The sequence below is a fragment of the Mus musculus genome, chromosome 5 (genome assembly GCF_000001635.26).
Source record: "Mus musculus strain C57BL/6J chromosome 5, GRCm38.p6 C57BL/6J".
Classification (NCBI taxonomy): Eukaryota; Metazoa; Chordata; class Mammalia; order Rodentia; family Muridae; genus Mus; species Mus musculus.
Genome location: NC_000071.6, coordinates 114632136 through 114658435, shown reverse-complemented (window position 1 = coordinate 114658435; position 26300 = coordinate 114632136). Strand labels below are relative to the sequence as shown.

The 26300-nt window shown below is 54.0% G+C and overlaps 1 protein-coding gene across 3 annotated transcripts in view; it reads left to right on the top strand.

Moving 5' to 3' along the window:
• The window catches only part of Trpv4 (transient receptor potential cation channel, subfamily V, member 4), a 36284-nt gene continuing 9984 nt past the window's right edge, over window positions 1-26300 (top strand). For 2 of the 3 annotated variants that reach the window (XM_006530432.2, XM_011248235.1), the window contains exons 1-7: window positions 1-94; window positions 13503-13922; window positions 18140-18312; window positions 21974-22126; window positions 22849-22989; window positions 23622-23920; window positions 25122-25301. In XM_006530432.2, the coding sequence (XP_006530495.2) occupies window positions 13537-13922; window positions 18140-18312; window positions 21974-22126; window positions 22849-22989; window positions 23622-23920; window positions 25122-25301 (1332 nt within the window). In that variant the 5' untranslated portion in view covers window positions 1-94; window positions 13503-13536. The remainder of the gene's footprint in view (window positions 95-13502; window positions 13923-18139; window positions 18313-21973; window positions 22127-22848; window positions 22990-23621; window positions 23921-25121; window positions 25302-26300) is intronic. The other variant, NM_022017.3, reaches the window with a different exon arrangement.

The window sequence follows — 26300 nt, the reverse complement described above, 5'->3', positions numbered from 1 at the left end:
GCGGGACCCCGCGGGGCGGCGCGGCCGAAGCGCAGCAGGAGGAGGACGCGGCCGGAGGGATCAGGAAGCGGCGGCGCTGCGCCCGCGTCCTGAGGTGAGTGGGGCTGCTCCGGGGAAGGGATCCGCGAGTTCCTCGCGACCCCTCCCAATGACGGGGTTCGAGGTTCGCCGTCCCCGCCGCGCGCGGGATAGCGGGAGGCGACGCCACCACGAAAGTCACCTGTGGATTGGGCGCCGACCTGGGATTGGGGGAGTGTGGTGCAGATCTAGGTCACCTAGACCCGAGTCCCGAAACCAAAGGCCAGGGGCGGCCACCTACCCCGGACCAGCTCCACTTAGGTAGGGCGCGTGGCAGGGATGGGCGCGTGGGAGGGAACTGCGCGCCCGCAGCTTCCAGGGCTGCTTTTTGGAGTTTCAGAGAGATGGCCCCGCCGGGGAGAGGATGCAAAACTTTAACCTTAGTTTTACCCTGGAGACTCGAAGTGGCCTCCTAGGACAGGAAGAGATTTCCAAACTCCCCATTTGACTGAAAAATCCAACTTCAGACTCCCTTGGGACTGTCTTCCATTCCAGAAGGGCCCAGCCCAGCCGTGCCCCGTCCCCTGTGTAGATGAAGAAACCCAGGCTTGGGGGTAAGGATGGAGCCTAGTGAGCTGAAACCTGGGCGCTGGCTGGCTGCTTTGAAAACCCTCCCCACTGGCCTGTCCACAGCCCGGGTTAGGAAGTACCGAGGGATGAAGTCCTCAGCCCGGACTGGGGAGGGGGTGGCACGAACCTTGTACTTCTGAGCGCACATCGCATGTGATCTTTGTTCAGCGAGGTAAGAAATCCTGGCAGAGCTGAGCCCGAATGCCTTGGCTGTTGGCCATGTGGGGACAGCTCAGGCCTGGTGCTGCCCAAGGTGAGGTGTCTGTCAGTCATCACTATGTTAGGAGCACAGTCTGGGTGGACTCTGGGCATGCTCTGCCCTCCTCTGCGGTGTGACCTTGGTCTAGTCCCCTAGCTGCCTGAACCGCAGTACTTCTTTAATATTGTTATGGGAACACATTCTGGGGCTGTTGAGGGAGCCCTGGAGGGGTTTGCCGCAGCAGTTTGAGCTGGCCATTCCATTTCCACACTGTCTTGACAGAGAATAGGAAAGGGCCATTTTATTTTATTTATTTATGCATTTATTTATGTATGTATTTATTTATTGGTTTTTTTCGAGACAGGGTTTCTCTGTGCAGTCCTGGCTGTCCTGGAACTCACTTTGTAGACCAGTGTGGCCTCAAACTCAGAAATCTACCCGCCTCTGCCTCCCAAGTGCTGGGATTAAAGGCATGCACCACCACTGCCTGGCGAAAAGGCCGTTTTAATGCCTTCCTCCTGTCTGCTGTAGAGAAGACCAAGGGAGACCTCCCCCCTCCTTCTTGATTTTTTCGGACATCTCTGGGAGCAGGGGCTCCCCACAATTGGCAAACATCCTTCTTGGCTTTGCTCAGACTCTCTTTGAAGCCAGAAGGGATGGTGGCATCAGAGGACATTTGTGTGAGATCCACTGGAGTCTGAGGTGTGCCTGGGTGGAGGATTCCTCTGAGCCCCGAGAAGGTGCCTGGACTTTCGAGGAAATCCAGATGCCGTATGTCCAAGAAGGAAGGCCTCCTCCTCTTCTGGCCCTCACCTGCTTCCCTGTCCCCAGTAGGGGCTTCTTGGAAGCTCGGTACCACAGGATGCTGGCCCCTTAGATTGAGATTGGCCTAGTTATCGTGTGAGGGGTGTGACCCGAGCTCATATGCCCCATTCTCGTCCCTTCCACAGCTGCAGCTCCTGGTGGGCAGCACTGTCTCATGCCTGAGGGAGGAAGACAGATCCAGAAGGCATCAGGGTGCCTTTGATCAAGGTGGTGACTGGGCTGCACCTTGAAGAATAAAAACAGGACTGGGGGAGAGGGCATTAGGAGGGACCTGCACTAGCTGAGACACGTCTCGCCAGTTCTGCGCTGGGGGATGTAGGGTGTGGGGAGCAGAGACACTTCCGTTTGTCCAGAGTTGTGTGAGCCAGGCCAAGGCCAACTTAGAAGCTCTGAAAGTTGGGGGGTGGGTGGGAAGGGGGAGATGCCACCATTGTTTGTGTGGTATAGCAAGATCCTTTTAGCTGTAGAGCGGACACAATCGCAGGGAATGACTCAGGGAGCTCAGGGGTCCCCAGGCTGGGGGGGACCCGGTAGTGTCCAGAAATCCAGGGCCTCACTGAGCTACACCCCAATCCTTGAGCAAATGCTTTCAAGAGGGTCTTAGTGTGTTTGTATACCTAGAGAAGGGGGCTGGTGAGCCTCGCTCTGCCTCAGTTTCTTCCTGTTTGACTGCAGGGGGTTGGGGGGAGAACCAGTCCATTCTTTCTCCAACCAGGACCTGGGAGATGGGTTCCTATCTATAACAGGATCTGGGGATCTGAGAGAACATTTGTTTCATGCCACAGGGCCTCTAGAATGTTCCACATCGCTGACTGCGAGCACCTGTTAAAGATTAATTCTGATCTCTGGAGATTCTTGTAGTCCTGGGCTCCGTGGCTGGAGCAGTGAACTCTTGAGTACAGACTCAGTCTGCCTTAGTCAAGCCTGGGCTGCATCACCACCAGTTAGTAGGTGTGAGAATGGACTGAGTAGTTGTTATAAGCGAATCCGCTCAGTACATTCAGGTAACAAAACTTGTACCCATTATTCAGAGGGAGAGACTGAGGTCTGCAGGGCAAAGTCACTTCACTCAGCTCTGAATGGGCCACCCATGTCTTAATTGTTTGATCCCAAATCCACGAGGTGGCCTGTCCCCATTTGTTGTGACCTTCCATGGGGGGTGGGGGTGACCTGAGACTTAAGAAAGAGGTCCTACAACCACAGGGGACAACCGGACTGCTTCTGAACCCTTAAGCCTGCTGCTTTCTGCTGGGAGTTTAGGGTGTTTGCTAGGTGTTTCCAAGCCTCAGTTTCCTTATCTGTCAAAGGGGCTTGCTCTCGGATTTGCTCTGCCAGCCTAAGGCTCCCTGACAGGCCCTGAAACTTGGGTTTCCTCCCTCACTCGGGTTCTTGCAGCCCCCTCCAGGGCATGTTTCCTGGCATCCTGGGAGCCCTCCATGCCAAGCATCGGGCAAAGCTAGACTTGCTTTAACGGAGGATGGAGTCTTTCTGTCTGCCACGCCACGCCACTCCACGCGGCGGCAGCGCTGTGCACTGATTGAGTGCCAGGCCAGGCACACAGGAAACCTCAGGTCTGCTCCAGATGAAGTAAGGGTGTTGGAGCGGGCCCCAGGAGGTGGAGTGGGGAGGGGGCGGCCAGGGAATCGGTGTTTTCCTGGTGTTTTCCTTCGGGTAGTGAGTAAGGTGGCCTCTCCCCACACACATGCTGTTCTCCCTGCCCGGCACAAAGGGCTCCTTAGTCCCGCTCTCCTGGCTTAGAAGCCAGCTGCCCTTGTTTGAGCCCTGGCTTCCAGGTAGTGAAAGTGTTCCTCCAGCCTCAGTTTCCCCATCTGCACATTGGAGCAAGCACTCCCATGTGGGGCATGAGAGTGCTTGCTTTGTGGGGTCACTGTGGAATTAACTCAGTTCAGTCAGCCTCTGTCACCTGGTCACGTGTGACAGCCTCGTTCCCACAGGGGACACTTTACATCTGAGGATGCCCGAGTTATGGGAAGGGAAAAAGTTAGAGCCATGATTCCAGACCTTCCTAAGGCTGCGACCCTTTAATACAGTTCTTCACATTGTGGGGATCCCCAGCCATAAGATGATTTCATTGCTACCACATAACCGTAATTTGCGACTGTTTTGAGTCATAAATACCTGCTATGTGACCCCTGTGGGGGTCGAAACCCACGGTTGAGAACCACCAGTCTAGAGGTTCTCAGCTTCCTCCTGGCAGAGCTGCAAGCCAGCATCCGGTAAATCTTGTCCCCTCAAATTCCAGAAAAGCCAGCGATTGGCTCAGCTTTGTCATGAAAGCCATCTTGAAGTGACCTCTCTGAGCTCTGCCATCAGCCGCTGTGTGACTCCAGGAAGTGTCTTTACCTCTCTATTCCCAGGGCTGTCACCCAGAACTTGGTATAGGTCAGAGTTCTGCCAGGATAAGGTTCATGCCACTTTGCCTGCCATTCTTGCCCTGGCCTGTCCCTCTTTGCCTTGGGTCCTATGCACTGGATCCTGTAAGCTGGCCAGGCAGGAAAGCGCCGGACACTCCCTTTGGCCATGACTCTCACTTCCGTCCCTCCTTCGAGCCCATTTCTGACCATGGCTTCCCCTTTCTGTCCCAGGCCCTGGGCCACTCCTAGCTGTGTGAGCCCTGGGGAGTCACCCCACCTCTCTGGTCTTGTTCTCTCCTTGGTAAGGGAGGGTCCAGGCCAGGCACACAGGAAACCTCAGGTCTGCTCCAGATGAAGTAAGGGTGTTGGAGCGGGCCCCAGGAGGTGGAGTGGGGAGGGGGCGGCCAGGGAATCGGTGTTTTCCTGGTGTTTTCCTTCGGGTAGTGAGTAAGGTGGCCTCTCCCCACACACATGCTGTTCTCCCTGCCCGGCACAAAGGGCTCCTTAGTCCCCTGGGCGACTGTTTTTCCTGAGGGTGGAGTGGCCTGGGGTCCACCCGGGTGACAGAACAGATGACTGCCCATGGGCAGGTCTTCCTGTGCTTGTCCATGTGTGTGCACATTCGTGTTCCAAGGGGATGGGCCCGTGGGCTCTGGGGGGAGGGGGAACCCCAGGAGGGGAGTGGAAACTGGTTGTGGAGCTAACTGCCCGTGGGGACCCATTGGCCTGGTTTCTTCCCATGTCACCTTGACACAGATAAGGTTCGAGAATGCTTATAAACTGGGAAAGGGAGGGAAGGAGGGAAGGACAGACATGTCAGTATGTCAGGACCATCAGAACCCCTCTTGGATACAAGCTCTGACTGAGAGCCAGTAGGTGTGGGTGGGCCTGACTGGACCTCAGTTTCCTTATCTGTAGAGGGACTCAGGGTAAGTGTGACCCTATGGGGTTGCTGGGTCTCATAGGTCAGGCAGCCCTGTATATAGTAGGTGCTCAGTAAACTACCTGTTCGTGGGTAGGAGGGCAGAATTGGGTAAGGTAGTCACTTGGACGGAGTCTCTCCTTGGGAGACCAATCGTCCCTAAGGAGAATGACTGCGTGTGTCTCTGACTCTGTCATTATGACACCCACAGTGACCAAGGATCCTACAGCAGGTGCAGAGTCCCTTCCCTCGTAGAGACGAGGTTGAAGCTCAGAGGCATGGGACAGCCTAGCTGGGGGGTTGGGGGAGGAGGGGGTGTCACAGTTCTGTAGACTCTGAGCCTCCCATCCCCTCACTACCCATGACGCCAGCTTCCCCGGGCATTCCCAGGGCATCACTCTGGACAATCTCGGCCCTTGCCACCTCTGTCTGGCGCACTCTGAGTTCAGCTGTGTGTGACTGGGTGTCGCCAGGCCTCTGGTGTGACGTGGGAATCTGGACACTGCTTGCTTGATAAGGGAGCTGTGGAAGTCCCCATCGCTGGTCAGTTTGGATAAATATCAGACACTTCCTGTCTCTCCTCCCCCAGACTCAGTTTACCCCCCTGGGGAGGAGACATCAGTTCCTAGCTTGAGGGGTTAGGCTTTAGATGAGAATGTGTGTGAAGTTCTGGTGTGAGGCATTTAGTGCCCATACTGCGGACGGGGTTTCCAGCTGAGCCTCTGCCGTGATTCCAGGCGGCGTCCCTGGGGCATGCTGCAAGTGCCCAGGCAGGGCTTTGCATTTGTGCCTCAGGGTCCCTTCCTTTGAGCCTCATTGCCACAGGATTGCTTAGGCCATTTTAAGGAATTGGGGGGTAGGGGGGTGACCTCTGTCTCCCAGCCCAGAGATGGGCAGTCTCTGTTCTCACCAATTTTCAGACATGGAGAAAGCTCAGAGGATCCCTGGCTTTGGAGCTGGGAAGTCTCTGGGTTCCAGTGCCCACCTGGTCCTCACCTCTCCGGACTCCCCTCCCCTGCTGTAAATTGAGGGGAGGTTAAATAACAGCAGCATAGCCACCACCATTTATTGAGCACATACTACGTGCCAGACATCATGCAGGGCTTGAATGATAACATTTAATCTTTACAGCAGCCCTTGAGAGAGGAGCTGCTACTTTCACAGGGCTGGGGGTAAAACCTGGAGCCTTGCACACACCAATCAAGTGTCCTGTGGGCACATCCCCAAGGTCTCCTGAGATAGGATCTTCTTCAGTTTGGCTTTAGACCACGGATCCGTCTGCCTCGCTCCCAAGTGCTGGGATTACAGGTTAATGCTACCACATCCCACTGTATAATTTAAAGCAGGAACGTGACACACCAAATAATCACAGATCAAAGACAGGAGCAGTTGTTCCTAGAAGGTAGAAAGTTTTACCCCCTTTTTATGGATGAGAAAACCGCGGCCCAGATAGGAGATGTGACCATTGGTGGCAGGAAAGAGGAGGGCAAGATAGAGTGGGCGATGTCTTGAGGCTATAAAACCCTTTCCAGAGTTCTCTGTGACCTGGGGACTATCTGAACGAGAGTAGCTGGCTCAGAGAAAGAGACCCTAGGATTTGAGACACGCCTCCACCCCCACCTTTCTAAAGCTGGATGTTGGCTTTGGTGGGAACCTTCTGGAGTAGAGACTTCCTATATCTGTATGCTAGGCTCTGTGCTGAGGCTGGGGCATGGCTGGGACTATCAGGGTCACTGATCTGGGAAGGGTCACTTAGCTGTAATCACATAGCCCCCACTGGGCTTTTGAAAACAAACAGCTCAGTGCCAGCTGAATGGACGTCACCAGAAACTCCAGTGTTCTCAGATGACAAGGAAGTGGAGTCTCACAGGATGTGACTTTTCGAGTCTCAACAGCCCCATCTTTCCACTAAGCCATACTCAGCTTCTAGTCTGGCCAGCCCTCTGGACCTGGGGTCTTTTGCAGATGCCCCCATTCCAGTGAAAGTTCTTAGGGGATATTTCTGTGACATGGGCCGGCCCTCCAAGGCTTATGCAAAAACCAAGTGACTGCAGTGGCCACGTTGGCCGTGCCCTCCTTGGGGCTAGTGAGTCACCCCAGCCGTGTCCCGCTTGGATGGTGTGAGCATCGGAGGGGGACACCCTCCAGGTGGAGGGACCCGGCAGGACACAGGAGCTCTGTCTGCTCCGGACAGACGGCCACTGTGCAGCAACCAGGAAGTGGGCTGGGCTGAGACAGACTAGGTAAATACCAGCAGGGAGGGCCCTTCATGGTGCGATGTGCCCCGCTGCCTCCTGCCAGGGGCTTGGGGGCTGTGGGCAACCACAACCTGGCAGGCGGCGGGTCCCACTCTGCCAAGGGACTGAGCTCCCGTTAGTCGCTCTGAGGTGGCTGCCAGAGTCCACCTCCCAAGAGGGATCCAGTCACTTAGTCTTCCCCTGACAGGCTCTGTTTCCCGGTTGGTTCTTCATGTATGCCCTAGTAATAATAATAATAGCTTGAGGGTGGCATTAAGGGCTCAGATACCAGCCTGGCCTTATCCAGCATCTATTGGCTGTGCTTAAGTCTGTCTCCCCTAGCTCCTGTGACAGTGAGTGTCCTGGGGAGGATTCCCAGTCAGCCACAACTCAGGTCTGGGCACTCTGATCCAGAGTCACATAGTCCCCCAGCCCCTCCTACATGTTTGTCCCTCCCTTCCTGAGCCCTCTTATCCTTGTAAAATAGCCCCATCAAAGGCCCAGTCCTGGCTGGGGAAGTGGCTTAGCGGATCCAGTGCTTGCCTAGCTTAGCCGCGTGAAGCCCTGAGCTTAATCCGTAACACTGCCCACGCTGGATATGGTGGTATGCCCCTGGGACCCCCAGCACCCAGGGGGTGTAGAGAGACAGGAGGACCAGATGTTGAAAGCTGTCCTTGGATACGCAGCAAAGCCAGGGCCAGTTTGAGATGCATGAGGCCCTGTCCCAAAAGGAAAACCCCAGCTCCTGTGCCTGTGTGTGGCCTTGCATCCCGGAGCTGGGATGCAATGATACAGCTTGCTCCTTTCTTGGCCTTAGCTTCCTCATCTAGAAGGCGGGGCCACGCAGCTGCTGCCTTATCTGGTACCCGCTAACTTCCATCCCATCCTTCAGTCCTTCCCTCAGGACTGAACCAGATAGCTGGCATTCGTGGTCACGTTTATTTGTGGCTCCTGCAGGAGTCAGGGTCCCCACTGGTCAGCCAAGGAACCCCAGGATGATGAAGAAACCCACAAAGTCTGTCTGAGGGTCCAGGGTCTGTCTCCTGCTGTAGAGCCCCCACCCAGCCCGCACTCACCCCTGGTCCTTGTTCTTATTCACTAATGGTCCTCAGTAGCCCCCCTCCCCCCGCACTCTCTGCATTCTGCCGTCTACCCCATTCCAGGCACGGAACTTTAGTCCTCCCCCTGTGCTCCCCTGCCCTGCACCTGCAGGAACCTCAGGGGTCCCTGATGCCCCCACATGGTGTTCAGTCCTGGCAGAATGGTGACTCTGAATGAATGTCTTCCTCAGGGGCGTAGGCTCTGGAAGGGGAAGAGGAGATAAGCAGATGGTGTATGCTGATGTGAAGTGTGTCACCTGCCACATTCACTGTGACATTACCTGCTGCACTCACTGTGACATGCAGAGTTAGTTTAGACCAGGAAAAAAATTCAAAGTACTATCCTTTTTTTTTCTCCTTATTTTTAAAATTCATTTATTTTAATAATTATGGTTATTTCACCTGCACGTATGTATGTGTGCCACATGTGTGCCTGGTGCTCACAGAGGCCAGAAGAAGGCATCAGATCCCCTGGGACTGAAGTCACAGACAGTTGTGAGCTGCCCCGTGGATGCTGGGACTTTAACCTGGATCCCCTGGAAAAAGCAGCGGTTTCTCCAGCCTCTCCATCCTGCTTTGAGACAGGGTCTCACTTAAGTAGTCCTGGCAGAATCGGAACTCACTGCATAGACCAGAGGGCCGTCAGACAAACTCACCAAGATGCCTTCCTGCCTCTTGCTCCTGAGTAATGGAATTGAAGCAAATGGCGAGGCAAAGGGCTGGACAACAGTGGAGGCCACCAGCCTGTCCACTCACACTAGGGTTTCCGGTCCTTTGTTCCTTTTTGTCTACCCCGGGGCCGTGCATACATGTGGCAGCTAATAATGACCCATTTAGAATGTATTGATCTAGAAGGCGAGACCTGAGGAAAGCCAGCGCCCTGCCGCCCTCCCCAGGAGCAGAGATGTCTTGCTTGCCCAAACCTGCCCCTGGGTTTTAAGCAGCTTTTCTTGCTCACGTAATGAGGTCGGCATCTGATAGTCTTGTGCCAGGGTTTCCATGAGGCCTGGCAAAGCCCTGAGAGTGAAGAGGATGCCCCCCCCTCCCCCTGGGCCAAGCGAACAATGGCGAGCGAGCCCTCTGGCCGCACTGCATCCTGGGCATACTTTGCAGCCTGCTGTTTACTGAGGCACCCTCAATCTGGCACCTCCTTACCTGACAACTTCTGCCCTCAAGCAGGCACAGAAACAAAGGCTCCCAGAGGCTATGGTGAACTTTGCAGTTATTAAGAGGGACACCCCCCCAATCTGATCCCCAGGATGTGTGATGTCAGCATGCACATTCTTGCCACACCCGACTGGCCAAGGGGTCATGACTGCAGAGTGTATGATCTCAGGCAATGTTCCCATAGTCGGGGCCTCTGTGGCAGACAGAGAGGAAGGCAGGGAGACCCTACTGGGGACCTGGGTCCCACTGGCATCCACACTGCATCCCTGGGCCGCTCCTGAGCTTCTGGGGACAATACTAGTAGCCTTTGCACCACTGGCTAGCTCTGCTGGCTGCCTACTTTGTTGTCTCCCAAGGAGGGATTACTACTGAATTTGCTCATGCTGGTATCCCCAGACAGACACAGGCCTGACACACAGAAGATGTTCAGGAGCATTTTGTAGAGTAGGTGAGCAGACAGGCCCTGAGATCTGTACCCTCCTTGAATCCATCCTGTTGAAGCTGCTGCCTGTGTGGATGCCAGTTTGCCACAAAGATTTGTGGGGGGCGGGGTTCACTATGTAGCCCAGGCTGGCCCTGAGCTTGGGCTCTTCTTGCCTTTTGTGCCTTAGTTCTGGATCTGAGGGCGTGCAGCCCACACCTGGCTTCAATGTGTAGGCTTTGTTCCCTTATGATTTCCTTAAATTTACCATGTAGTCAAGGATAACCCAGAACGCCTGAGCTGCCTGCCTCTTGTTTCCCAAATGCTGGGATTATAGGCATGCATTCACCATGTCTGATTGATACATGGGTTTTGTTTTTCTTTTTCCCTGTTTGTCTTTTAACAGGGTAAGGACACTTGAGGCTAAAATATTTGGCAACCATTGCTTTAAATGAACTCTCCTGGGAGGATGTTGTATGGGGGCGTCTGTCCCTCACATGCACCCTATTCCAGACCCCTTTTCTTACTTAGGGGCATCTGCAAACCATGCCCACATAAAGGGACGAAGGGCCCAGGATTGCTCCGAGCACGGGCACGTGTGTGAACATGGAGAAAGGAACGGAACACAGTCGAGGAGACACCGCCCCACCCCCGCCTCTCTCCTGAGGGGCCCTCCCTGCTTGGCTGGCACAGGGTCGGAATGTGTAATAACAGCCTTCAGGGCAAATTAGAACAGGGAGTGAACTCTTCCTGGCCACAGAGAAAGAGCGGGGCACGAGGGGAAGGGAGACTGTATGTCTGCGCGTGCGCACCGCCAATGGGAGACCGATCTTCTCAGGGACCTTTTTCAAAGTCATATGCTCCCCGGGTGGTCTTATTTTCCTCTGTGAAATGGGAGCACGGTGAGGCTGAGGCTGGAGGGGCGTGGCCGAGGCTGGAGGCCATACCACAATGGGGGTTGGGAGGGGGGAGGATTGAGGACCACAGTTTGAGACCGTGTCACATTGTGATAATAGGGATTAAATACAAGAAGCAACATTGTCTGTGGGGTTGTGCCTAGAGAGCTGTTACCACCTCTCTACCACAAGTAGAGAATGTGAGGGCTGGGATTAGAGGCTATGGTGATAAGCCCCACCCCCACACCCCCGCCATGCTGTTCGGGCTCTGCTCCGCTCTACTCTCCAGGTCCTGCCCAGTAAACTCAGGGGCTGGGGAAGAACCGAGCTCCGAAATTCACACAAGTTTGAGCCTTGACTTTGCCACTAGCCCGCATGGCCTCAGGCAACTTATTTCACTTGAACCTCGGATGTTTCCTCATCCCTAACAGGATAATTGTAGCAGCGCCTACCTGCCTGGCAGGGTTAATCAGCCTCCGCCCTATTGGATTTCTGGCTGGCTCTTTGCATTTTTCCCCAGGTATCCTGGCCTTGACCCACTAGATGTTAGTGGTTTACTCCCTTGTACAGTAGGGTGACAGGTGTCACTGAACATAGCCCTGTGGCCCTGGTCCATCGTTTCAGGAGGACTGGCTGAGTGCGTGCGTGCGTGTGTGCGTGCGTGCGTGTGTGTGTGTGTGTGTGTGTGTGTGTGTGTGTGTGTGAGAGAGAGAGAGACAGACAGACAGACAGACAGACAGACTTAGGACCAGCTTCAGTAAACACTCTCTACTCCCAACAATGATGGTTGATTTTGTAATTATTTCAACATGACCAGAGCCAATCATGATTATTGTGGACATGACCAAGGCTAGCTCAGTCCAGGTGTCCTGACTTGGGGGCCTCCAGGAACCCGAATGTTGTCCAGTTTGGGGAGGAGATAAGACACCATGGCAGCTTCCTAGGGGTGCCTGAGGGAGGGTCACAGAGCTGCCCTGGCCAGGAGTGGAATGACCAGCTGTGTGGATCATTGAGGGCACATGGCTCTCGACCTCGGGTCCCCAGTGAGGTGGGCACAGTATGCCTGGAAGGACACTTTTACTAGCTGGCCCTGAGCATCCCGCCCCCACCATGTGCATACACTGTTCCTAAAGAGCCAAGACCAGAACCACAGGAACCCATCTGCGTGCAGATGGCAGGCGGAGAGGACCTGCAGTTTCACGGGGCCTTACAAGGGGCTAGCTCTGAGTAGTGCTTCACAGACCTGGGAGACCTCAGGAGGAGGTGTGGCTACTCCTGTTTTTCAGGTGAGAAAACCAAAGCCCAGAGAGAGAAATCTGACTAGACTCAGCTTTGTTCCTGCTGCAGGTCTGAAGATACCCATTTTCCAGAGGGGAACACAGAGGCTCTGGCCCTCCAGTGTCTTGCCCTCAGGCACACTCTCTGTGTAAGCATCAAAACTGGAATTAGAACTGAAGGCCCAGTGACTCCAAAATGCAGCTCTCTCTCCTTGCTGGCGTCAGGAGAGAAGCCACCCCTGGCAGGCATTTCTTCCCATCTGTGTGCCTGGCTCTGCCCGTAAGAGAGGCCCCTAGCCATGTTCCCACCTGGGCAAGCCTTTCCTGGCAGTTTCAGAGCAAACGCGGTGGGCATCAGTTTGTTGATTTTCTTCGTGTGGGGCCTAAGGAGGAGGTACCCACAAACTCCTGTATCCACTGGCAAGGGAAAGACTTCCAGGACACTGGTCTAGTTGCCCAGGGCCCTGCCCTGCTGGCTCTAGGTGAACGTACGTTGGGCCTGAAAACTGAAGAAAAACAAAAAACAAACAAACAAACCCAAAAAACCCAACTTGTCTTCACAAGGCATGTGTCTGCCCTTGGAAACCTCAGTTTCCGCATTTGAGAAATGGGTACAAAGAACACGGTTGTCTCTCCCCTTCCATCCCATGGGGACTCAGGATGGATGTGTTCCCTGCCTGGGTATCATGGCCTGGCAGGTAATCTAGGAAAGAGAGGTAAGGGCTAGAGGAAGGTTCTCAGGGCAGAGGACAGTTGGGTACACAGTGGGCAGGAGCCAGTCAGGCTGAGGGAAGAATAGAACTTCGCTCTAATATCAATTTAAATCTGGGACCCCTCCCCCTTTACAGACCTGGAAGATGGGTAATGATGGTGCTGGAGAAGCCGTGGGGACCACCACCCTGTAGTGTAGGGTCCCATGGCTCCTCAGAACACCTACTTGGTCACGGGGGCACTTGTAGGCATTCTGAGCACTCCCCTGCATCTTAGTCACTTTCCCTGTCAAGCCTTGTCTCCCCATCTCATAGATGAGGAAACTGAGGCTGGGACACGCTGATTAGCTCAGCGTCACACTGGCTGTGTGGAGCCAGCTGTGAGACCAGGTCAGAGGGCTCAGTATCCAGGCTTAGGGCTGGCTCCCAGACCTTCTCATGCAGCCCATATCTGTCCTGGGTAGCTGGGCTGGAGGCAGACAGACTCATGTCTCCTGGTTCCTGAAAGAGGCCCCTGTTGTGGCTCCTGCCTGGGGCTGGCGGCCGACCACATCTGGGAGTGGCCATCTCAGCCCCTGTCATTACAACGGTGGCTTTGAAGCAACTGGCAACAGTGCTGTTTGCCCACATGGGAGGGGGCTTCCTGAAACCTCTACCACTGGCCAGGCTCTGCCTGACCCCCCCTTAGTCCCCAGTGTGCTGACCGCCCCTCCCCCATTTCCCAGCAGGCCGAGAAGTACAAACAGATCTGGGTCCAGTATGGCAGATCCTGGTGATGGTCCCCGTGCAGCGCCTGGGGAGGTGGCTGAGCCCCCTGGAGATGAGAGTGGTACCTCTGGTGGGGAGGCCTTCCCCCTCTCTTCCCTGGCCAATCTGTTTGAGGGGGAGGAAGGCTCCTCTTCTCTTTCCCCGGTGGATGCTAGCCGCCCTGCTGGCCCTGGCGATGGACGTCCAAACCTGCGTATGAAGTTCCAGGGCGCTTTCCGCAAGGGGGTTCCCAACCCCATTGACCTGTTGGAGTCCACCCTGTACGAGTCCTCAGTAGTGCCTGGGCCCAAGAAAGCGCCCATGGATTCCTTGTTCGACTACGGCACTTACCGTCACCACCCCAGTGACAACAAGAGATGGAGGAGAAAGGTCGTGGAGTGAGTATTCCTGGCTGTCTGGTTGGTATTGAATCCATCACACGCCCATATATCCACTTACCCACCCATCCACCCACCCATCCATCCATCCATCCACCCACCCATCCATCCACCCACCCACCCATCCATCCATCCATCCATCCATCCATCCACCCACCCATCCATCCACTCATCCATCCACTCATCCATCCACTCACCCATCTACCTGCCCACCTGCCCATCAATCCACCCATCCATTATCCACCTATTCTTCCATCTATCCATCCATTCATCCATCATCCACCCATTTCCATCATCCACCTATCCATCCATCCATCCATCCACTCACCTACCATATATCTATCATCATCCATTTTTCATTTATCTATCTATTCATTATTTATCCATCTATCCACCCACCTGTCCATCTATTATCCTCCATTCATCTGCCTGTCTCTTTGTCCACCCACCCTCCAACCATCCATTAATACACCTATTATCTATCTTTCTACCTCTTTTCCATCACACACCCATCCATCCATCCCCCTACTTATCCATCTACCCATTCTTTATTTATCCATCCATAACCTACTATCCACCATCTCTCCATCCACCTACCTATATATACAAACATACCATACATACATATATCTACTCCTTTATATAAGTACCCATCTGTCACACACACACACACACACACACACACACACACACATACACACACACACACACACACACACACACACGCACGCTTCCTTCCAGCTGTCCTGGAACTCACTCTGTAGACCAGGCTGACTTTGACATCACAGAGGTCTTCCTGCCTCTGCTTCCCACGTGCTGAGATTAAAGGCATGTGCCACTATCTCCTGGCCTTTCACTCGCCTTTCCATCCACCAGCCCATTATCTACTTGTCTGTCTGTCTGTCCTACACAGCCAAAGGTGCACTTGTTCATTATAATCCACGTGTGTATGCACCTGTCCACGCACGCATCCAGTTTCTACTTCCGCATGTCCAGTGTGCTCCTCCAGAATGTGATTGTCTAGGTGGCTCCCTGCTGTCTGACCCTCTTGTCTCCAACCTGTCCAGTTGTCCATCTGCATAGCCAACTTCCCTCCAATTTACCATTTACTTCTCAAAATGTCTATATAATCTCCAGCCATTCATCAGTACTCTGTCTGTCTCTGTCATTCTCTGTCTCTGTCTGTCTGTCTCTGTCTCTCTGACTCTCTCTCTCTATTTGAGACAGGGCTCGGTCTGCAGCTCAGGCTGGCCTTAGCTTTCAATCCTCTTGTCTCAGCATCCTAAGTGCTGTGGTTACGGGTGTGTGGCACCACACTGCACTCATCCACTCTTGACGGCTGCCTGCTTCCTTTCCCTTCCTCCTCTTCTCTCTGTTCTAGCCTCAGGTACATCCACCCAGCTCCATTTTTGTGGCCACAGATCATCCACTTGTTCATCTCTCCATTCATATGTGTGGAAGCGTCGGGTGCTAATCCTTTCTCTCCCGAGAAGGAGGCCTGGCTGGAAGGTAGAAGAGTGGAGAGAAGCCCCCATGAGTGATGGTCCAGGCCCTCTCAGGATGTTGTCTCCGCCAACCCAGTTGCAGACAGGAACCTTCAGTCCCAGACACCATGATCTGGGCCTGTCTTCTCCATGGCCTCTGCTAAGTAGAGTGTCACAGTATGGTGTCTGTCATGTGTGGAGTGCAGACACTTCCCCAGGCTCCTCCTGCCGTGAACTGCCTCTGATCTGGTTGAATAGGTGGTTACATCCTTCCTAGGTCCCTTCTGCTGTCTGTAATATGTCCTGAAATGACTCAGACTTGGACATGAGCCCTTTTCCTACCTAAAAACCCCTCAGAGCCTCCACATGTATCCAAGAGTACCACCCCGAAGTCTGGAGATGCCTGAAGCTGTGGCGTCTTCTCCTAGGCCCTTGCTGACCAAAGACTGGCTTCCAGTCAGAGGGCAGCTCTTCTCCGTGCTTACATAGCTAGGAGATGGCTCTCTAGCGTCCACAGGGGCTCATGGGTGATGTCTGGACTGCTACAGCAAACAGCTCCCCAGAGGTGGAGTTGATTGGTCCCAAGGAGCCTGCAGTGAGCCAGGCCAGGTTTAGCTCCTGACTCAGAAGCGCCTTCAGGTTTGGGATGCAATCGGAGCAGTGACAAGTGAAGATCTGTGATTCGAGACGGGGAGGCGCTAATGCCAGACAAGGAATAAGGGACAGGAGAGGTGGCTCTGGAAGACTTCTCAGGAAGGTGGCACCCAGACAGGACAACCACATGGTTAGGCAGCCATCCCTGGCCCAGATGTGCAAGAGTGTAACTCATCAGGACCAAGGCGGTGTAGTCAATCACTTGTGAGGGACATTGTCCAGTCACTGTTCAGATGGGGAAACTGAGGCCCCAAGCAACAGGGAGTCCTACTGTACCACCTCCCTTCCCTCCCTCAAGCCTTCCTGAGGGTGCACCCTAGCCTGCTCCCTGGAGGAATTCGAAAAAATTGGGGGGGAACCAAGGCAAAAATTGGGGTCCTAAAGATTTTCAGTGGTATCCAGTGGTATCAGGTGGGAACCAAGTTCTTTTTATATAGAGGGTCAGAGGATCAGGAAAATTGGTTGGAGGATGCTCCAGCTCTTGCTCTGTGGAGCATTCCATGGCCAGCATCCTCTTTCCCATAGTGCCTTTGGGCCCTGAGAAGAGGGATGAAGGAGACCAGGCCTCCCACTTCATGCCCTATGTAGCTGCTCTCTTCCTTTTCTTCTTCCTTCCTGGTCCTCTGCTCCCCCCCCCCATCTTCTCTCTCTCTCTCTCCTCCTTCCTCTCTCTCTCTCTCTCTCTCTCTCTCTCTGTTTCTCTCTCTCTCCCCTTTCCCCTCCCCCCCTCATTTATTAAATAAACTGTAGCTGTCTTCAGACATACTAGGAGAAGACATCAAATCCCATTACAGATGGATGTGAGCCACCATGTGGTTGCTGGGAATTGAACTCAGGACCTCTGGAAGAGTGCGCTTAACCACTGAGCCATCTCTCCAGCCCCTCTCTGCCTCTCTTATTCACATAAGTTCTGATGCATCCCATCTGTGCCAGCCTGGGCTGGATGGCAACATGGCAGAGAGAGGATCTCTGTCCTCATGGTGTCCAGGCTAGCTCTTTCTCTCTGGTGCCCAATTAATGTTTGCGGAATGACTATACAGATGTCTCTCTTTTGTCTTCCTCAGCCCTCTCTGGGTCCTGTCACGCTTCTCTGCCTTGCTCTGTGGCTCAGCACCTCTGCCTTGCACACACAGGCTTCAGACACGTGGTTCTCAGGAATGATGGTGATTTTGGCTAACATGTATTGCATGCTTGTGTGTAGTGGGCTCTGGGCTAATACCCCGCTTTTATGGCCTCTTCTGTCCTAAACATCGTTGGATGATGAAATTAATGAGGGAGCGAGCGAGTGAACCAGTTCCTTCCCCTGCCTTCTGCCAGGCTTTTTTCGCCTCAGACAGTGCTCATGAAAGGCCAGATGGTAAGCTCAGGTGGTCGAGTACCAGCCCGGCATGCTCAGGGCCCCGGCTTCGGTTCCCATCCTTGCATAAGCCAGGCATAGTGGCTTGCATTGACGTCCCATCATTCAAGAGGCCAAGGTGGGACATTCAAGATCAGTTTGGGTTGCATGTCCCTTACAAAGCCAGTCTGGGTGACACAAGACCCTGTCTCTCACACACAAAGGTGTTCAGTAAATGTTAGATGGAGGACGGGGAAGATGAATAGGCAGGTGAGAGGGATGAAGGGGGTAGGCAGCGAGTGGTGAGGTGGAAGGATGAACAGATGAGCATAAAGATGGAGGGAGGGGTGAGTGGGGGGAGGGGTGAGTGGGTGAATAGAGGGATGGATGGATGGGTGATGAGTGGGTAGATGGATGGATGGGTGGGTGAGTGGATAGATGGATGGATGGGTGGGTGGGTGGGTGGACAGATGGATGGATGGGTGGGTGGATAGGTGACTGAGTGAGTGAGTGGTTAGATGGAGGGGGGAGGTGGGTGGGCTAGAGGATGTGCAGGCTTGCATCCTTTTCCTGTTTTTCTGCCCAACACACAGTAGGCCAGCTTACCTCTTCCTGGGCAAAGCATCCCATAGTATTCTTTAGTCCCTTGGGTTTCATTTCCCCCAACCTCTGACTACCTTAGGTGAGGGAGCACAGTGCAGGCAGAGGCTAAACTCCTGGTATCCTTCTTTTTTCCCTTCTAGGAAGCAGCCACAGAGCCCCAAAGCTCCTGCACCCCAGCCACCCCCCATCCTCAAAGTCTTCAATCGGCCCATCCTCTTTGACATTGTGTCCCGGGGCTCCACTGCGGACCTAGATGGACTGCTCTCCTTCTTGTTGACCCACAAGAAGCGCCTGACTGATGAGGAGTTCCGGGGTGAGCCGCACCAGTGGGCAGGGGGAGGGGTCTGCTCTGCTTGGGTAATCCTCTTCCCCGGTTTGCGTATCTCTTTGGGCCAAACACACAGAAGATCATTGGGTAGAGTCTGGACTCCTGCATCCTTCACCACGTTACGGAATTCATTCATGCAGTAGCCAACCAAAGTTTAGCCACGGGGGCTCTAACACACTTCTACACATTGATGGTGTGGTTCCCCCAGCCCCGAAGTGCTCTAAACAGGCAGCTGGAATCCCATGTCCCCCGTGGGTAGCATGGCAGTGGGTCGGGATAGCTGGAAGGTGGCAAGGTTACGGTTGGGATTCTCAGTTGCACTTCTAGAGATCTGCCTCACCCTCACCAGCTCCCCTCCCTGGCCCGACTCCCTCAGTCGCCACCCACAACATCCCTTTGCAGGGCTCCACAAAACCTGCATCCTCCCCTGCATGTTTTTCTGGCTGGAGGCTGATTAGCTCATCTGATTTTCAGGGTTATCTGGAATCTCTGCCCCACCCCTCCCACACGCCCTCGGGGTAGTTCACAACCTCTGTCAATGGGCCATTTAGAGCCGGGCTCCAGCAGGCTCCATAACCAGAGACATTCCGCCACCTGGTGGTCAGCTGAGGAACTGCTTCCTCTTTAGCAGTGGTTCCACAGCCGAAGCCGGGACCCAGGACCCGATTCCCCTTATGCCAGATGTGATTTGGAATCACGGAAGGTGCCTGGGTGGCTCCTTTAGTGAGTTCTTACTAATTCAGCGAGATGCCACTGGGTACCGAAGAAGTACCAGACACTGGGCTGGTGTCCGGAGGGAGGTGGAGGTGAGGTGGGGCTGAAAATGAGGAATTGAGCAAGGCATATAAGATTCGGTCTTAAGTGGCTCTCGGTTATTCAGGAGGGACCGGCATTGATCTTGCGACCACGTAAACAAGCACTGAGTTACAAACGGTGAAGGGTATCTAGTCAGGGGATGTGAAACAACCCCTCACACCCCCCCACCCCACCCCCCAGTCAGAGAGTTACATTAGTGTGTGAAAAGGGACGAAGGAGTGTTTCAGGTTGGATAGCTATGAAGGGACAGTGATTACAAAGACCCCGTGGCTTTCCATGACCTCTGAGATGACTATAGCAACTGCTGTATGCAAAGTGGATGAAGGACCACAGAGGCTGGGCAAGCCAAGGGGGCGGGGCTATCTTGGGCTTGTGAGAGACAGTGCCTGGTTCAGGGTGATGGTGGCAGAGATGACAGCCAAAGGGGTACCAGAAAAATGGATAAAACAGACATGCTGCAACAGGCGTGGGGCTGGGGTGGGGTGGGGGCGCTGAAAATTCAGGATGGGACTCCAGGGAGGGGAATTGTGTTACCATGGAGAGCTGATATTGCTGGTGATACTGGTAAAATGGAGGGTTGATACCACCCCATGACAGAGATTGGGGATGCATCTGCACAGCCCCCAGGGGCTCTGCCAGCATTCAGGGCAGCCCCCACCTGGTGCCCATGGGAAGCTGTACCCACGGATTGGTTCCGTGAACAGCTGGCTGGTGTTAGCCTGGGCCAGCTGCCCAGAAGACGGGAGAAAGGCTGGGGTGGGGGTCAGGCTGGATGCTTCCGAGGCTTAAGGCTCTCCCTGTATCTGGGGAGGGGGCCTTACATTTCCTTCCACAGGATGCTAACCCCAGCATTGACATTTAAGGGGGGCTTGTTGATGCCTGGGGTCCTGTGAATCACAATATTGGTTGATTCACCGATGTCCCCTTGATTGCTGATGAGAGATAATGCCAGGACTCCAACCCTGAGGGTCAGCCGGCAAAGCTCACCCTCACCCCATGTCTGTGGCTCCCACCTTGGATCCGTCGCCCAGGCCTGGTTGGTGGTGTTGGTGGGCGCTTGCATTTTACTGATTCTTTAGAGACGGAAGCTAGTTCCTGTAGCCAAACACATCGTAGCAAGGGAAAGGAACTTAGAAAAGGGTGTTGGTGAACATTGGGGAGAGGTGACAGGCACCGGGCCCACTCAGACTTCGAAAGATGTTGGACAGGAATGGAAAATGTTTACACTTACGTGTCTATGAGACCCCCCAGACACACTGTGCCCCTCTTTATACTCAGTCCAAGCTTTAGGGAGCATTGTGGTCAGCCCTTCACTCCCCTCTAGCGACACTGGTGTAAATGCTTCACGGGACAGGCTTCTGGGTTCTCATGTGTGGACAAGTGCTACCTGACATGCGTCTTGCTTTTAGAGCTGATAAAGGCTCTCACAAGCTCAGTGGGGTAAAATACCCGCTGTGACAGCAAAAAGACCTGGGTTCAGATCCCAGCATCCACAGAAAAAGCCAGGCAAGGTGGCACATGTCGGGGATCTCCCACTCTTGAGGAGGTGGGAACAGGCAGATAACCCCTTGCACCCACCTACCCACCACGCCTACCCCCTGCCACCCAGACCCTCCCTGAGCCAGTGAGCTGCAGGTTCAGTGAGAGACTCTGTCTGGAAAGTAAAGCGGAGAGTGATGAGGCAGACATCCAGTGCTGGCCCGAGGCCTCCATGCAGACACACATAGGAAGCACAGAGGGGGGGAGAATGGCTCTGACAGGTCTGAGCCAGGCAGTGGTGGCCCACACCTTTGATCCCAGCACTCAGGAGGCAGAGGCAGGCAGAGCTGTGATTTCAAGGACAGCCTGGTCTACAGAATAAGTTCCAGGATAACCTGGGCTACATAGTGAGACTCTGTCTCAGAATAAACAACAGTAACAAAAATCAACAACAAGATGTATGGTTGACATTTTTTTTTTAATGCGCATGCATACCTGCATGCAAACATGGCTCGCAACCATGGCCCATCTCTCTGTATCTCAGCATGGTTAGTGTTTAGCTTTCTTCCCATCTGCTCAGATTTCAAAGCCCTTTAAAGGGGCTGTAGAGATGGCTCAGCTGCTAAAAGCACCGACTGCTCTTTCAGAGGTCCTGAGTTCCAATCCCAGCAACCACATGGTGGCTCGAAACCATCTGTGATGAGCTCCAATGCCCTCTTCTGGTGTGTCTGAAGGCAGAGACAGTGTACTTACACAGCCCTTTAAAGATTCCCTCTACAAGCTAGTGACAGCTGAGTGGTTAAAGCACTGATTGCTCTTGCGGAGGACCTGAACTCGGTCCCCAGGACCCACATGGTGGCTCACACCCATGTGTAACTTCAGTTTCAGGGGATCTGATCTCTGCATACAACTCTCATGGTCACTGCCTATTCACGGTGTATAGTTATATGTGTAGGCCACACGCCCATACAGATAAATAAAATAAAAATTTCAAACTTCCCTCAAGTGCAGGGTGGCACAACCCTGTAATCCCAGCACTCTGGGAGGCCAAGACAAGAAGATTGAGAGTTCAAGACCAGCCTGGGCTCCGTAATGAGACCCCGAGTCAAAGAGAAATCTCCCCGACTGTGATTAAGTCCGAGCCAGTCTATAGGCTGTGGCTTTCTATATGTCACAGAGTATCTATTGCCATAAGTCCACGGACACCGTCAGAAACAGAAGACAGCTGTGTCTCCACCAAGCACCAGGAAGACATCTCAGGCAGGTGTGGCAGCCCAGCCTGGGCTCCTGTTCCTGCCCCACACTCACAGCCAGGTTCTGAGCCCTGTCTCTTCCTGCCCCTTTCTCTCAGAGCCGTCCACGGGGAAGACCTGCCTGCCCAAGGCGCTGCTGAACCTAAGCAACGGGCGCAACGACACCATCCCGGTGTTGCTGGACATTGCGGAGCGCACCGGCAACATGCGTGAATTCATCAACTCGCCCTTCAGAGACATCTACTACCGAGGTGGGTGTGGCCGCGCATGCGCCGTTACTGAACGGATGCGTGAGCGGATGGATGGGTGGGTGGATGGATGGATGGATGTGCCGCAGCTACCTCTCGCACTCCACTATTCTGAATTTCAGAACGGGAGATCCCAAGCCTTTGCGATACATCGCCCATTGCTGTCTGGTACCTGAGCTAGAAAACTGAAGCCCTAGAGGCCATGTGGTTGGACCCTTGGGCCACTTGAGGCTCTGCAGGGCATGGTGTTGAGTCTCCAGTTCTGGGAGGCAAACGTGTCATGTGCGTCAGCTCTGTGCTCCCCATTTCTGAGAGAGTCTGTAAACCAAGGCCTGAGACTGCAAAATACCGACATTCAGAGTCTGTGAAGTCCATGGCTGTGTTCGGGGTGGTTTGGCCAGGATATCTAGATTTGGCTGACCTTGTTGGCTGGATGGGGGTCCTCTATAATGTTATGGCCATTGTTTCCAGGCTGTGTGCTCAAATCACTGGCCCTCAAGCTTGTGCTCCTGCTAGACTCTTTTAAAAAAAAATTTATGGTGCTGGAGAGATGGCTCAGCGGTTAAGAGCACTGAACAGCAGGCTCTGGCTGTCATGCACCCCAAATCTCACATCAACCCTGCGCACCACCTTCCAGTGATTTCTGGATAAGCGTTGGCCTTGAGGTCCCTGTGTCACTTTCTACACCTGGTACCCTCAGCCAGCCTGGCCACCTTCTTCCCCAGGCCAGACATCCCTGCACATTGCCATCGAACGGCGCTGCAAGCACTACGTGGAGCTGCTGGTGGCCCAGGGAGCCGACGTGCACGCCCAGGCCCGCGGCCGCTTCTTCCAGCCCAAGGATGAGGGAGGCTACTTCTACTTTGGTGAGTAGCGGTGGAGGCTAAGGGTAGAGACAAGGGAGAGGCGGTGTCTGCAGTCGTGGGTGACTCCCACATACTTAGACCTGAGCTGCCACAGGTCCTGACCCACCCCGTGGTGTGGATCCCGCAGCGTTCCTGGCCTCAGAACCAGAGCTCTGGAGAAAGTTCACACCCTCATTTTGGTCCATCCTGGTCACATGACTATGTGAACCTCAGTTTTCCCCATCTGTAGCCGGAGATTGGGAAAACTCGGGGGGCTCTTATGGGGTGTCAGCCCCTAGCACCCTACTATGCAAGTGTCCTTTGGTTCAGCTCACATGGTATGAGGACTGGGATCTCACAGTCCAAACTGCCACCATATTGCCATACTTGGATGTCATCCTGCTAACACCACACTTGACATAGGACTTGAAATCAAGGTCCCAGAGTCCTGCCACCAGGACTCCAGACCCACAGCTTCCTGGTTGCATGGGCCATGTCCCTAAATAGCCACCCCCTGCCTCTCCAGCAGTCACCATGAGAAGCCCCATTCCCTGTTACGTGGAGCAGGTTGTAGCGTCCACCCCCATCCCCGGCACGACCAGCAAAGTCCCACCTTGATCCTCTGCGTTGATCCTGAGTTTCTCTGGCCCCAGGGGAGCTGCCCTTGTCCCTGGCAGCCTGCACCAACCAGCCGCACATCGTCAACTACCTGACAGAGAACCCTCACAAGAAAGCTGACATGAGGCGACAGGACTCGAGGGGGAACACGGTGCTGCACGCGCTGGTGGCCATCGCCGACAACACCCGAGAGAACACCAAGTTTGTCACCAAGATGTACGACCTGCTGCTTCTCAAGTGTTCACGCCTCTTCCCCGACAGCAACCTGGAGACAGTTCTCAACAATGATGGCCTTTCGCCTCTCATGATGGCTGCCAAGACAGGCAAGATCGGGGTGAGTGAACCCAGCTGCCCCCAGGGAGCTACTGCTGACATTCATCGCACCCCCTGCTCCCATAATCCACCTCTGCAGGCCCTCGCCAGGGAGCGAGCATCGTACCTCCATAACCTGCTATAGCTCTGCTTTATCTAAAACCACATAATGTCATTCTCCCGGGTTGCTCCCTACCCAACCTCCATCAGTCAGGATGAGTCACTGAGGTAAACTGAGTCACAGGGCCCCTCACCAGCCGACTTCCTGCAGCTGGGCCTGCTCTCTTGGCACCCTGGAGGACTCCCTAGTCCTGGCACTGGATACTGTGGGGTTGTTGTGTGTTGTCTTGTGTGTTGTGAGACATCCTCGCCTTGATCCACTAGATGCCGGTAGCACCCTGTGACATGCACTGTGACAAACAAATGTCTCTATAGACCTTGCTGGGCTGTCCCCTGGGAGGTACCATTGCCCTGAGAGCCAGGCTGGAGTAGCCTGTCGTTAGGAGCCAGACTATGGTTTTTATGCTTCCTAGCGGGCCCCACCCCTCTGTGCCTCAGTTTTTTTTGTTGCTGTGACGGTTTAAGAAGGGGAGCCACGTAGGGCTCTTATTAAAGAGCTGAGGGTGTGGCGGATGCTCAGGAACCAGTGTAGGACTGAACACAGTACAGCCAAACCCTAGAACCCCAGCTCGATGGTCAGCCTGTAACTCCCAGTGACTCAGGAGGCTGAGGCAGGAGAACTGAAAGTTCATGACAAGCTGGGCAGTGGTGACACACGCCTTTAGTCCCAGCACTTGGGAGGCAGAGGCAGGTGGATTTCTGAGTTCGAGGCCAGCCTGGCCTACAAAGTGAGTTCCAGGACAGCCAGAGCTATACAGAGAAACCCTGTCTCAAAAACAAAACAAAACAAAAAAAAAACAACCCTCCCCCCCCCCCCAAAAAAATAAAGGAAGACAGGGGAATGACTCAGAGGTAGAAATCTAGCACATTGGAGGCCCTGGGTTCTACCACAATACTGAAAGTGTATCTGTCTGTCTGTCTGTCTGTCATCTATCTATACATCTGTCAGGCATCTATCAATCTTTCTATCAAGTCTATCATCTATGTCGAGGGATCATGTCTACTATGTATTTATCATCTATCTGTCTGTCTGTCATCTGTCAATCTACCACATATGTCCTACCGAGCATCTGTCTGTCTGTGAAAAAGCATCCCCTTGGCAGGTCTTTCAGCACATCATCCGACGTGAGGTGACAGATGAGGACACCCGGCATCTGTCTCGCAAGTTCAAGGACTGGGCCTATGGGCCTGTGTATTCTTCTCTCTACGACCTCTCCTCCCTGGACACATGCGGGGAGGAGGTGTCCGTGCTGGAGATCCTGGTGTACAACAGCAAGATCGAGGTGGGTACCGGGGTGGGGAGGGAGGCTGGCTGTGGCTGAGACTGGCCAGGACCATAGGGCTGGGGGCTCTGTGGCCCAGAACCGTTGATCAACATCAACTAAGCATCCAGGACAGTCTCCGGCAGTTAGGGAACTGAACGGGGTCTGTGGGAGGGTGGGCTTCGGGACAGGTTGGAGATCCTGGCTCTGTCATATATTTACTGTGTGGCCCAGGGTAAGTGGCACAGCCTCTCTGTTTCCCTGGTCCGGAAACAGTTCTGTCTGCTGTTGTCACACACACGCAGTTGTAAATCAGGACTCTGAAAGCCCTGTTCACTTAGCAGGCTTTAGCAAATATCGGTTTGCATCAGCAAATGTTCTCCCTGCACATAGGCACCGCGTGTAAGTAAACGTTTAGGTGTTTAGCAAGTTGTTCTTCTGTTGTCAGTCCCTGAACTCTGACCTTTGTGGTCATGTTGTCACGGGACTCCCAGTCATTAGATGGACAGCACTCTGGACCTGTGCAGGGTAGGTGTGGGCAGCCTGCCTCCCAGCCTGGCTCTGGCATCAAGCATGTTCCTTCCCTCAACCCTGAGATGAGAATCCATCGCCATAGAGACCCAGGTTTGCAAATGTAGCATCTCTGGTGCAAATCGATCCACAGATAGGGCTTACCAGGGGAACTGTGTCGAACACGATTGTGCAGGGCTCAATTATTGATGTCTGCCTGTGTGAAGAACTGGACAATTGTGGCACACCAGTCGTGTATTGTTGTTGAGATAAATATCCCAAACCTGTTCCTTGATTAGACTTTGTGAATGTGGAACCAAGATTTATACTTTCAGCTTAACCGGAATTTTGGGAAACATGAGAAGGGGGTGGTATTTGTTTTTTGTGGTGCTGTGGATCCAAACCAGTGCCTCGTGATTGCTAGACAAGCCCTCTGCTACTGTGTCCCATCCCCAGTCCCTTGTGTTTTGTTGTGAGACAAGATATCATTGTGGCTGGGCAGTGGTGGCA